The sequence below is a fragment of the Oryzias latipes genome, chromosome 17, assembly GCF_053564925.1.
Source record: "Oryzias latipes strain Hd-rR chromosome 17, Olatipes_Hd-rR_3.1".
In the NCBI taxonomy this organism is placed as follows: domain Eukaryota; kingdom Metazoa; phylum Chordata; class Actinopteri; order Beloniformes; family Adrianichthyidae; genus Oryzias; species Oryzias latipes.
The window spans coordinates 32,827,579-32,841,824 of record NC_136253.1 but is presented as its reverse complement, the minus strand read 5'-3'; the positions used below and the strand labels follow the sequence as shown (position 1 = coordinate 32,841,824).

At 38.5% G+C, this 14,246-nt stretch overlaps 1 protein-coding gene across 1 annotated transcript in view; it reads left to right on the top strand.

The window, feature by feature from the left end:
* Positions 1-13,833, top strand: part of crhr2 (corticotropin releasing hormone receptor 2) — a 50,421-nt gene extending 36,588 nt beyond the window's left edge. The window contains exons 5-12 of the mRNA XM_004079414.5: positions 770-887; positions 961-1,114; positions 5,921-5,981; positions 6,070-6,142; positions 6,637-6,722; positions 9,075-9,210; positions 9,744-9,785; positions 11,112-13,833. Of these exons, the coding sequence (XP_004079462.3) occupies positions 770-887; positions 961-1,114; positions 5,921-5,981; positions 6,070-6,142; positions 6,637-6,722; positions 9,075-9,210; positions 9,744-9,785; positions 11,112-11,252 (811 nt within the window). The 3' untranslated portion in view covers positions 11,253-13,833. The remainder of the gene's footprint in view (positions 1-769; positions 888-960; positions 1,115-5,920; positions 5,982-6,069; positions 6,143-6,636; positions 6,723-9,074; positions 9,211-9,743; positions 9,786-11,111) is intronic.
* Positions 13,834-14,246: the final 413 nt, after the last annotated feature.

The following is a 14,246-nucleotide window of genomic DNA, read 5'->3' as shown; positions in this document are numbered from 1 at the left end:
AAAGAAAAATAAAATGAAAAACTATGCAGAGAAAATGCAGAGAAGCTGAAACCGTGAAATGCTGGATGTTTTGAAAAACTTGCTACATTGTGTTCTTGAGATCTTGACCATTACCCTGTCTATTATTATTATTATTGCTGCAGCAGTGTTGGACCACAAGGACAAGATTGTTTTCACAACTTTTCCTTCTTACTGTGCTTTTGAGCAAAAATGTCACCCCAGCCACATCTCACACACACCTAGCAGCCGGTGAAAATACCTTATGATGACATCACCACGGGAGAAACCATCAAAAAAAGAATGGGACCAAAATCTTGTATGAGGCTCAAAAAAAAAAAAAAGATGGTAAATTCTTTAAGATCCACCAAAGAAACCAAAATACAGGCGTCAGGGATATCCAAAGAAAGTTTGGAAATGAAAATGGGATGGCCACAGGACCGATGGCTTTCTAGCCAGTAGCGTGGGGATCTTGCAAAAGTGGTTTTTCCCTGTTGCTTTCACTTTTTACAAATACTGTTTTGAAAGTGTAATACATGAATTGTTTCCTCACGTTGAAAAAACGATATACATTTTGACATATTAGGAATGTGGGCGTGGTTGACAAAAACACAGAGGAAATCCAAAAGTTTACTTTTGCTGATTCTAAAAATTACAAAGACGTGTTCGTCTCGTGGTACATGAGTATAAGTATCTACAAGGACAGATGTAGACAGTGAAGCAAACCTCAAGCACCTTTGTCATAATAATCCCAGTTTCTGTCGTGGTTCAGGAGCATACGGTGTCTTCGAAACATCATCCACTGGAACTTGATCACCACCTTCATACTGAGGAACGTGATGTGGTTTTTGCTTCAGCTGATTGACCACAACATCCACGAAAGCAATGAGGTACTACCACTGATGATCATCGAACAGAATTCTTCAGAATCCTCTGGTTGACTCAGTCTCTCCTTTTTTTCAGCCGTGGTGTCGACTGATTACAACCATATACAACTACTTTGTGGTGACGAACTTTTTCTGGATGTTCGTTGAAGGATGCTACCTTCACACGGCCATCGTCATGACTTATTCCACCGATAAGCTGAGAAAGTGGGTTTTCCTCTTCATCGGATGGTGTAAGTGCTTTCACAGTAACAGCACACGCTTCATTTACATCACCAATTGCACAGATTAAAAATGCAAAGCAAGATGTCTCTCTGTTTTGCCCTCACTAAGCAGTTGTTTGTCTGAAATGGCTCATTTTTACAATTTGACCCACACAAAAGTATTTTTTTTTCCTTTTAGACACAGTACTTTGTATTTTCCCTTCTCTAAAGATATAAAAAGTAGTTTACCTAAATTTTGGAATATTTTTAAAGTAATTAAAAATGTTTTATCCAAGTATTTACCAAGTTTATTTATTTGTTTTGTGCAAAAAGTAAACTTGATATTGGACAACACACATTTGAATATATTTGTATTATGAAAAATACATTTCCCATCATCGCTAAATGTATATTCTGTTTTAGCATTCATTTAGGTTATATTAGAGTTAAGTAGAGTGTAATAAGTACCTTGGAAACATGTTAAAAAAAGAGAAAAAATTACCAAAACAACATGAAAAACTGTTCAAATTATTCTATTTGATGCTTTTATTTTATCTGACACTATGGTTTAGAAAATTGAGTAAATAAGTGTTGTGAGCACATTTATTTGATATGTTCAGTTTGATGAAACAAGCCTCATTTACAGCCTGAGTGTCAGAGAAATGAAAAACACCCTGTGACGGTGTGGCACCGTCAGATGACGAGGGGGGGCCACACCGTGTTTTATTGTTTGTGCATTTATGTATTTTATGTTTAAAATTATTACCTGTGGTGCCACCTGGGTGAGGATTAAGAGCCACGCCCCATGGGAGGGGCTCCTCATTTAAAAGGAGCATCACAGGTTAGAGAGAAGGGGAGTGACAGAGAGTGCTGCATGCTGCATGGCCCTGCGTGGTGCTCACCAGGTCTTTAATAAAAACAGATCCTCCTCACCTTGGCTCCTCTGCATCCTTTCTCGGCGGGACCCCGCCACATATGGTGTCAGAAGTGGGATCGCAGAGGGGCCACAAAAAGGTGAGGACGCAGCGGCGTGGTGGGGACAACGATTCCCCGGCAGCTCAGCGCCTCCTCAGAGCAGTCCATCCTCTGAGGAAGAGGGGGTGGATCCGGGTCGCCTCGCCGGAGCGTCAGGCCTGGCCAGGGGCCCGGAAAGAACTACGGCATCCAGATCGGCGTCCATGACGAGCGGAGGACCTCGCGGGCAGCAGGGGCGGACCGCCGGAGCGCGGGGACAGCCGGAGGCGGGACGGCACACCGCCCGGTTCCACTGCCGCGGATGCGGGCGTTGGAGGCCTGCGCGGAGCGGGACAAGGGGCGGACCGACGTCTACCGGGCCGTCAGGGGAGTGCTCCGGGAGAGGCGCATCATCTCGCCTGTAACCTGCTGTCGGCGGCTCCGATCAGCGGAGGTGCCATCCGGAAGGGGACCAGCGGGGGCGTGTTGCCGTTTGAAGGGCCCTTGCCGGGGCTGGGACCGACCGGAGCGGCACCGAGGAGCAGATCGGAGGGGTCGCCGTCGTGGAGCAGCAGTCCATGCAACCATCCGACGCGACGCAAGGACGTGTTTCTGGCGGATCGGCGTGGGGAATGCACGGCGGCGGACTGCGGAGGGGATTGCCGCACATCGTCAATCCCTCAGAGGAGGGGGATGGTGTGACGGTGTGGCACCGTCAGATGACGAGGGGGGGCCACACCGTGTTTTATTGTTTGTGCATTTATGTATTTTATGTTTAAAATTATTACCTGTGGTGCCACCTGGGTGAGGATTAAGAGCCACGCCCCATGGGAGGGGCTCCTCATTTAAAAGGAGCATCACAGGTTAGAGAGAAGGGGAGTGACAGAGAGTGCTGCATGCTGCATGGCCCTGCGTGGTGCTCACCAGGTCTTTAATAAAAACAGATCCTCCTCACCTTGGCTCCTCTGCATCCTTTCTCGGCGGGACCCCGCCACACACCCGCTTAATGCCCCTGGGATTGACTTCATGTCTGTGCTTGTGTTTATTTAACAATATCATCGATTTAATGCGATCTAGAAAACGTTAAGCTAAACAAATAGATGCATTTGCTATAATAATGAACTTTTTGTTGTAATAGTCAACAAATGTGTGGTTAAATGCTGTCACACAGACACAAACTCACAGCTGCAACAAAAGAACATTGCAATAAAAATCAGATAAATGATGCTTTTGTTGCTGTCAATTTATCCTCAAATTTTAACTTTCAAGCTTAGATTTATTAACGATAAGGTAATTCTGCAGAGTGATCTGAGCTGACTTCTGCAGTCCTGAAGCTGAAATTCAAAAGCCGTAAACAGCCTCACTTCCCCACAGACGTGAACTGGATGAGGCAGATAGGAAAAATGGATTGTTGGAAATCCTGCTGGTTGTTGTGGAGTGTTGGTCTTTTAGAGCCCAGACCATTTGTGTGCCCAGACTGGAGACGTTTATATATTTAAAAAAAAAAACAGATAAATTACCCCCACCAGTATTGGAAAATGAAAGCGGTTTTAGTCATTTTCCCAAATTTATTTTTACACAGAGCAAAAGCAGAGTGTTTTGTAAAGGCCCAGAAGCTTAGAAAAAAATATATTAAAAATGCAACTAAAACAAATACAAGACTATAAGAGTGCTATCAGTCAAACTGAGCATTCATCCTAATCCTAATCCTAATGTTGATTTTGAAATAAACCACGAGGTACCTGTAATCCATCAGAACAAATCATCAAAATTACAGCAATTTAAGAGCAAGAGCAACACAGATCTATTTCAAACCCATAATTGTTTTTGAAATGTTTTCAATAGTTTTGTTGGTTGAACCAGTTTTAATAAGGAATCCCTGCATTATCACACTCCCCAAAGTGGTGCAGAGGGACAGTGTGAGAAAACATGTTTCCTCTGACTGCAGCTGTAGTCTCAGCAAAGACGCATAAATAAATAGATCTTAGCAATGGAGACTGTTGATGACAGATGGATGAAGCGTTGGCAAAACTTTAAAAAAAGAGCAGATAAAAAGAAAAAAAAAACATCTTAAATTAGTAAACTGACAAAAATATACACTTTATCATCCTACTTTAAATAGATTAAATAATCTCTGTTCTTTTGTCAAACCCTTAGATGTCAATTCATACAGTCTGTGTAGAAATCCATTATCGCTTCCCATTTTTACTAGATCGTAAACAAACCTGTAAATACGCCGTTAAGAATATTTCACTGAATTTTGTGTGTCTGAAAACGTTTTTTGCCACTTTTTGAACTCTATGCTGGAAAAGGTCAGATTAAATCTGTGCTTTACCCTGGATTTGATGCGATTTTAGACCTGGATTTCAATGTCCATTAAGTGTCACTTTACTTTGGAGTCTAAACATCTGATCTACTGGCTGAGAGCTCTAATGGACAAGTTTATTTTATCTGTTCAGGAGAGTTTTAAATGAAAATGTGGTCCTCAGTGGAATAAATCAATGAAAAATCACAAGATTGAATCATAAAAGCTTCTTCAAAGACCAAAAGAATCAAACATTTTTCTAAAAAGGATCTGATTCTCCTGATGTCGGGTCATAAGTGTGAAATTGACATTGCCAGTTTGTATTTTTTTTAGCTTTCAGTCTAATTTTTCAACCAAATACGGCAAAATACATTTCAAAGTGGCAGAGTCTTATTTACCAAAAACAAGTAAATTCTATGAAAAGAGTTCACAGTGGCATTGACGCTTTTATGAATACTTTCAGTGGAAAAAAAAGGATTAAAAACATCAACATAAGAAACTCTCCCGCCTTTCACACATCTTTTGATTTATTTCCATGTCTTTTTATCTTTCTTTACATACTTAAGATAATTTCATGTTCTTGTATTTTGAACTACTTTTCTAAAACATTTCAAACCAAAGCAGTTTTAACAAAACAGGTGAATCCTAAAAGCATTTTATACAGCAATAAATCTTTCTTAGGATTAATTTGTAAACATTGTAAACCACCACAGCATAGTTTTCTTTAAACAACCATTTAATATAGTTGATATCTTTTGGACCTTAATGCTCCACTCTGATGAAAATGGTATTTTTGATGTTTTAACATGTTCTTTTGGCATATATGAAGACATTTATTCCTAAATTGCATATGTGAACATTTTTTTATTCAAATCATAATGAATCCTGAGTAGATAAAAAATGCTGTTTGAAAAAGGGCTTATATGTGCCGTAGAAAATAAGAAAACAAGCACCCTGTTCTGCTTTATTCTGATATATCAATAGATCCATGTACGTCTGTGTTTTCCTCGTCTGAGCTGGGATCTGGATTAAAACTTTACGGCTGGATAGCTCCAATATTGCTCAACATTTAGGTTAGGATGGGGTCTTGACAGGCTAGTGGGAGAGCATGTAAACAGAGTGCTCTCACTTATACTATAGGTAAAGGGAAGGGGGTGGGGTTGCTTGTTGCAAGTTTTGTTTTTTTAATTTTGGTTAGAAATAGCACAGTCATAATTAAAAGACCACTGGGAATGCTTTGAAAATAGATTAAAAAAATAATTGGAGTGAGTCTTTAAATAGAAAAAGACCACTTTGACCTCAGACATGGTTTTTTATTATACAATAGAGAATGAGTTGCTGTTTCTTTGCGGTGAACCAAAGTCAGTATTTTTCTTTCGTGTTTCTGTGTTCTACATTCAGAATAAAAAAGAACATTGTTTGGTTTTGTCTGCTGCTGCTCTGTACTATCCCCCTCTGTGCCGTTGAATGGAAAACCTTTTTTGTAGTCCATATATTCAGTTATATAAATCCATGCATTATTTATTTTTTTTTAAACCAAAACTGAATCCAGTTTGATCATTTTTATTTTGTTGCAGGTATTCCATGCCCTATAATTGTCACTTGGGCCATTGGAAAGCTTTATTTTGAAAATGAAAAGTAAGTTTTTCTGAAAGCATGGAGATATTTTTTACTTTTTCAATATGCAATGGTTTGTCATATGTCTTTTTTGTATTACTCTCAACAGATGTTGGTTTGGTAAAGAACCTGGAAAATATATGGACTACATTTACCAAGGACCAGTCATCCTTGTACTCCTGGTGAGCAGGAACCAGACACTCATTACAGCTGTTTTTTTTTTAATTGGTTTTTCACGTAGCCTTTAGCATGCATTTTGCACCAGTGTAATATCTGACATTAATACCAACTTACTTCTTTAACCTGATTTTAAAAACCCGCCTCAGACTAAATGTTATGATAAAAATTGTAAGTGTGTTGCCATCTTCCTGATGGCTAGAGTCATTTTCAAGCGTGAGTCACCTGAACATAAGAAATGTTATTTCTACAAGTGCATCCGTGGTTATGGTTTTTATAGAAGCTCTCACCAGCAGGTAGCATCGTGATGCCTTTTTTCTGATCCTTGTTTCCTTCATCTCTGTGCTCTGAGATTCGGTTTCTCATCTTCTTCTCACTCTGCCCATCTCACCAAGCCGCCTGTTGAAGCCAGATAATTGTTCTCTCTGTTCTTCAATTCAAATCACAACCCCAGGGTTTCTCAGACTCTTTTCTTCTTTTTTTTTTTTTTTGCTTCTAGATAAACTTTGTTTTCCTATTCAACATAGTACGAATTCTTATGACCAAGCTAAGAGCATCAACCACATCGGAAACCATTCAATACAGGTAGGAGAATTTTCTGAATTTTAACTTTCACGGACAGGATGAAGATTCACCCTGGATTTCAGCAGGAACATTTGCATCTAGAGGCACCATCTGCTACAATGTCATAGAAAGTTTGAATTACCCAAAATCAAGATTGGAATAAATGGATTTAATGTTAACGAGGGTTAAATCAAATCAGCACCAAAACAAGTTTGTTCAAATGTGTCACTTTGTGCAAATCTTGTGTGATTTTCATAAATAAGTTTGCATTTGATGCAGTAGATTAAAACAATAAATCACAAAAGCAATTTCCCTACATTTTTTATGTTAAGTGTTTCTTTATGACGATAACACTTTGAGCGAGACAAGTGTAATTTTGGCAAAACTTGCTGATTGTTGACATTTCCCTAAATGTTAAATTGATTTAATTTTATTGATGTATTTACACATGAACGAAAACATTCATGTGCAACAAGTTTCATAAAACAATAAATAAATCGTCATTCGTTGATGTGCGCAGATATCCGTTGAGGGTTTTCCCAAACGGTTTTCCCAGCTTGAATACACCCTTTATCTTGTTGCCATTTTATTTTGAAAAGAGCCATAAAAAATCCTTTTTACATACATTTTATTGTAGCCAGAAAAATTTAGCATTTTCTGTTCTCGTGTTTGCAAATATGATTGCAGCCTTTTAAGCTTTGAGATGTGCCTGCTATGCTTTAGGCCCCAAACAAGGACAGTCTATTGCTTTCTAAATGAGTCTGCTTTCTTTACTCCCACCATGAAGGGTTGGAAAAGAGCGTAGAGTCTCGCGTCCTTCTTTTTGAGCCCAGACATGATGAGGGAGCAAAAGTAGTCATTTGGTGTAGGCTTGGGAGAAATGAGGTGAGGGGTCTTCTGTCTTGATTTGTGTTGCTGTGCGTCTGATGGCCATCAGGGGAAACTAGCTTTCAGTGCCTGCTGTCAGTCAGAGCGCCACATGTTATTTCCTTCTCCTAATATGAGGATTGTTGTCGATAAAAACACGAACGCTCTCGCAGTTCAGGCAGGGTTTTCAGGGTGGGTGAACATGAACTGTGAACGTATGTTTGTTCCTATCCAGCAACACATTGAAGTCATTTCTTTAATGGTTTTAGGGGATCCATGTAATCTCTTCAGTTTTGAACTTATTAAACAAGAAAAACATAAGAAAATTTTTACAAGTGGAAGAATTGACCTTTAAAATCCCACTCCGATCATATTTAAATCAATTTTCAAAGCGTTACCAGTCGTTTTTTCATTATGGTTTTGCCATTTTTAGCCTAAATAAATAAATAAATAAATGAACCTGTGTTGTTTTTTAGGAGCGACAGGAGTTCATCAGAATTTCAACATCCCATCACCCATCTGTTTATATGCCTCACACCCTTAAACTAACATTACTGGTGCAACAAAAACGGGGAGCAATGTTGGAGCTATCCAGCCGTACAGTTTAGATCCAGATTCCAGCTCTAACAAGGAAAGTCAAACTCCAGTCCAATCCTCAAGGGCAAGTGCCTTACATCTTTTCCAACCAACCTACCAATCAAAATCCTTACAGGGTAAACAGACTTAATTCAAGTAATCAGCAGCAGATGAGGCAGGGTTTGTGGAAAACCAGCAGGGGGCCGGCCCTCGAGGCCTTGAGTTTGACACCCCGTGAATGCATCGGAATAGGGCTGAACTGGAGGCTTGTAGCCCATCCCTTGTATTTTCTACGTCACCAGTAAGGTCTTTTCCAAACAGCATTTTTTCGTCTGCCCCTGATTTGCAATTTTGAACTTGATTGCTTTTTTATATCTAATATTCCATTCCTTTATTTATAGAGTATCTTCCATTAACACGCTGCCCTGCTGATCACAAGGTGCTCGACATAAAATATGTATATAAACAATAAAAAGTAACAAGACACAATAGATTCAGAGTGACAACAATAAAGCATAAAATGGAAGGAAACGGTGAGGTTATACTTTGAGGCTTTGCGACCTTATTCTATGTCCTCCATCAATAGAAAAATGCCACTAGAACATGTCAAAACACCATCAGAGTGGGTCTTTAAGGGTACAATTTACTCAAAATGTAACTATTTTCACGCTGATTATGATTCTGTCAGACCAGAAAACATGAGAAAATGCTTACAAGTTCATCAAATGTATGTTGAGACTGAATATAAATGACATTATTACAAACCTGAATCTGATTAAAAAACTTTTGAATTTTTTATAAAAAAATGTGAACAGTATTTAAGGGAAGAGGCAGATCGTGATCATCTATTTTCTACAAAGATCGGCCAATTTGAAGCATTTTCTACATTTAGAAACTTGGCTTGCTGATGTTTCCTTCTTGTCTTTATAGAAAAGCTGTGAAAGCCACACTCGTCTTGCTGCCTCTGCTGGGCATCACCTACATGCTGTTCTTTGTGAATCCGGGGGAGGACGACATCTCACAAATTGTTTTCATCTATTTTAACTCGTTTTTACAGTCCTTTCAGGTGAGAAGAAGAGTAAAACTGCAGAGAGCTGTTAAACATGCTCCTGCGCGTGTTGCCTTTTTTCATGCTTGTATCAGGTTAGACGTTGCAGCTCTTTGAGCGCGCTCCAGACTCGATTTAAAGCTCTCCTGTGGGAGGATGATTTGAAGGAGCATCCTGGCTGTGCTTTCACACATGAGATCCCCTCTCCCTTATGCTCCATGCTCTCTGCTGTCAAGATGAACCGGGTCATGTGGGCATGAGTTCTGCTTTGTGGCTAATTTATCTTTTTTTTTTTTTTTTTTGAGGTAGAATTGTTGTTTCCTTTTACTTATGATATGTTCTGGCAAAGTGAGAGGTGGAAAATGTAGATCTCAAAAAAAGAAAAAGAAAAAAGAATTGATTTTGCTGCCGTCAAATTTGCCTCAAAAATGTGTCTCTTTCTTTTAGTTTAGTTTTTCTTATCATACTTGTTAAATTTGTCCGTATGCTGGAATATAATTAGGCATTCCTATGTGCTCCGAGGCTAAAACTATTTTTCTTTTTTTCTGCAGGGATTCTTTGTGTCTGTCTTTTACTGTTTCCTAAATGGAGAGGTGAGTCACCAAAGTTGAGCGAAAAAAAAAGTTTTGTTTTGTTTTTTTATGTAACGTTTTGTATATAATGTCTTTTGAATAGTTGAGCTGCAGTGGTTTAAAGAAAAGTCAACGTACTTTTTTTCTTAAAGTGCCTTTATTTGTAAATAGAAGCTAATTTAATCATTTGGACTTTATTTAAGATCCCAATGAAGCCCTAAATGTAATTCCTTCATTGATTATTCATTTTTTTCACTGGTTTAGCTTTTTATTACCGACAGTATTTGTTTAATTCACTCCGCCAGCAAATGCTGCTTTGCAAATAGATTTTGTCGTCATTGATGATATTGTGGTTTGCTGTTGTGCTCATTAAGGATATTAGAAAAGCCTTCAGTAGAGTTCATCATTTTCCTCCTGATTAGCATGAAAGCAGATTACCAGAATGCCAACAGCTGTTTAAAAGTCATTCTAGCCATTTATAGGAATTATCCAGTTGATGCTAATTTTGAAAAATGATTGTCCTTCGTTCTCCTCTCTCTCCATCATGCTTAATGTTTAAGGATTTTCACGTCAAAGACAAAAGAAAAAATTAATTGTAGTTTGTAGGAAAGCATTGGCAGAATATTAGGAAAGTCATCCTCTAAATTATCATAAATTAGAAAATTAATTAAAAACCTGTCTTTGTGACAGCTACAATTTTAAACTTTTTACTGTAAAATGTGCCTGATTTTAACTAAGATAAAACAAATAGAAGCTTCTAAAAACTCAGCACTAATTGGTTGTTTTAGTAAATTTCCCCTCTGGACAAATATGAAACAAGAAGGTCAATAACAGTCTTGTGTGTGATCTTAAATAAAGATGCTAGACATGCTGTATAGCCTGAGGACTGGTACCAGAAGAGTAGTCTGTCTGCTTGCTGATGGCTTCATATTCACATTTTTTATGGATTAAATGAACCACATATGATGCTGTAACTAATTGTTTAAAATTAGCAACCAATATCCCTCCATGCACTTTGTTCATTAAAACATAGAAAGGCAACTTTTTGTGAGCTGGTTCAGCTGAAAATGATTTAGTATTTACAAGAAAAATATATATTTTTTGTTCTGTCTGGGGATTTTTATCTATTAGGAATGCAAGTTGAGCATGTTTTGAACAAAACATTACATCAATGTTCGTCTTATGTCATTGTGCCATACAGATAAATAGACTAAAAACCTGTTTTGAAGTTGAGGCCTCTGCTTTAAGTCTCCTCTCATCCAATCTGTAAATAAAAGTCTGTCTTGTAAGTGACAGTTTAGCTTGTGTGTACAGTGTGACCTACAGTATGCAATCTCCACTTTCTAGGTGCGCTCCGCTGTCAGGAAACGTTGGCACCGCTGGCAGGACAACCACGCCCTTCGAGTGCGAGTGGCGCGAGCCATGTCCATCCCCACATCGCCAACCAGGATCAGCTTCCACAGCATCAAGCAGACCACAGCGGTGTGAAGCAGAGACACGGATGCTGACGTGCAGAGGTCATCAAGTTTCTCCTGCATGGACGGAGCAGGAACAGTGTTTACAAGATTCCTTTACTGCAACAACTGTGTGCCTGAGTGCTCGGGGTGTTTTTTATTTTGTCATAAAAATAGTTTCTTGGATGATTCATCCACATATCTATCTATCAAATGTTCTATACGCCACTCTGTTCAGTCAGGGAGGCTGCAGGAAGTGATTCACCTGCTTTTAATATGTAACATATGAGCCGTTTGGTCTGAATTTGTTGGAAAACTGGGGTATTTTACAGAGAACTTCATTACCATGTCCTCTCTGTAGCCTCGCTGCTTTTGTCTGTTTGAAAGGGTTCTGCATCCCTGTCCTTTTTTTTTTTTGCTTCAGAGACATTTTAAAGGTGAAATATGACCCAAAAACGGTTGTAACAGATGGGATGGAATTTGAAAGCATTGAATTTGATTGAAATGGTCTCCAAAACGCAGCACATGACTGGTTTGTATCAGACGTGTGCTGAAGCTGCAACAAATGACCCTTTTTCGAACCTCCTGTCAAGTTTTACCTTGACCTCAATGACAGATGGGATTTTTGTGGATTTTTTTGTGGAATCATCGTACCCTAATATTATATATTTTTTACCCAATTCTTTTTAAAGTGCAACTGCATAAATCTTTTCATCTGTTGTAAAAGCATTCCCAGTTTTCTTGTTTTTTTAATATGACTATGCAGTTTTTGGTTAAAATCAAAACCTTGTGTCGTTTTCAAGGACATAGTTTCTGCAGAGCGGCAGTGGTTCATTAGAAATTGGCCTGTGAGTTGTGGGTGGGACTGTCGGCCTGTCCCCACTTCCCGTCACCTATGTATTTACATGCTCTCCTGCCAGCTTCACAAAAATGGCAAGAAATCTCGAGGCAATCCAGCCGTACAGTTTGGATCCAGATGCCAGCTCGGATGAGAAAAAACAAAGACATGCATGGATCTGTTGGTCTACAAGTGGATGCAGCAGAATGGAGCAGAGCAGGAAGAATGTGCTTTCTACGTAACAAATTTATTTTCGTCTGCTCCTGATTCACAATGATTTAAATAAAGAAATACACAGAAAGACAATTTTACGCTTGATTTTCTTTATATATGTCTAGCATCTTCAGAAAAATGGCCCAAAACATGTTAAAAACTCAATTTTCATTTGAGTGAGGAATAAACCCAAAACCCAGACTGGTGCCGGAAAAGAGGAAAAGAAACTTATGAAGCACTTAGAACCCCTTCCAATGCCTCAGAATGACCACCTTTTGCCAAATAAACAAAAAACAGTCCCTTTCCTGTGAGGTGGACAGGATTTTCACTCATTATGTAATGTGTACAAACAGTGCATTAAGTGCCATGCGTGGATTTATGGATCTTGCCCACTGAAAGCAGATTACATTTTTTTGGCTTTATGAAATCTTTGTGGCTTTTTCATAATCAGTGTCACAACTAAGCTTCTGCTTGGAAAGAAGAGAGGCTTGATGGAGGGGGAAGCGGTCATTTCCCTAAAGACGTTCTTTGCTAAGGTCAACAAACTCTGTTTGCCATGCCAGCCTGGATCTCCAAAGGCTTAGCACAGAGCAGATAGAGAAACATCGACAAAAACCTTTGCTTTTCCACATGAAATCAGAATTGAAAGTTGGAATCACATTTTTTTATGATTTAAAGATTTCCTAATTGTTTTAAATGACATAATCCTGTCCTGTATAATGTCATTCTGAATGTTGGGAGAAATAGAAAACGTATTTTTATTTTCTGTACCCTGTAAACCCTGTTATTTTTTTCCTGCCGTTGTGGTGTTTATTCTGTATCATCTGTGCTGTTTGTTCCTCCTTTTCCCAAATTGACAGAACCCATTTCTAATGTATAATCTTGTTCTATTTATTTATTAATTCATGGAGTTGTGTTTATTTATACGCCGTTAAAGCAAAACCTAAAAACAATAATTTATTGTACGGAACAAAATATTGGATTACATCTTGGTATAAAATACTCTTTTTATATTTGTAACCTTTTCTTATAAAAAAAGACATTTGTTGTCTTTGTTGTCGGTGCGCTGTGTGACTGCGGGGTATTAAAAATTAATCACGCAGAGTGATTTGATGTAAATATTTTACCTGCAGCGCTGCAGCATCAGAACATGTTCAGCTTCATCACTGCACCCCCCCCTTGTACGACCTTGTTCTGTTTTAAACCTTTAGAGGATTAAAGGACATTAAAGTGGTATAACGTGTTTGTTGTAAAACTCAAACTCACCAAAGAGACCACCCAGGCTGACCAACATGCACATTTTTGTCTTTCTTTCTACTGGATCTTTAAATCCAAAGTTTTTCCATCCATCTTTTAATCTTTTTTCCTCTAAAACTAATGTGTACTGAACTGTATTACATTAAACCTGCTGTTGATCAGGAAAGAAAGGTTGAATCACCCATGTTGCCTTACAAACTGAATCTTTTTTTTGTGGAAAAGGAAGCTAATGTCTACAAAATCTCTATCTTGTTGTTAATAAATACTTCTGGTTATGTGAAAGAACTACAATAAAATATAGTTCTACTAATATTTGTTCTGGTTCCTTAAAAGTTGAGATTTTGGTGAAGAAGAAGAAGAAGTGAAATATTCAGTGAAAACATTTTGTTGCTTTACACACTATTGTCACTTTTTAGTTTTAGTTTTTCGCAGCACCAATTGTGTAAAAAAAAACAGTTCAGGCGTCCAGTGATGGTTTATGGAAATATGCATTCTTTTACTGGTGAGGATGGCTGCAATGCTGCAGTACTCCAACTGCAGCATATAATTGGCTGACTTACAAACATAGATGAAGATATATAAAAATATAATTATACTAAATTAGTCATGGAGGGAAAGATGCCCTGAGAGAGTGCCTGCTGGATACAGTTTCCTACATTTCATGCTGACTTGGGGTGAAATGGAGCAGAAACTCCAGGCTTTACCCAGACCCCTCAAGAC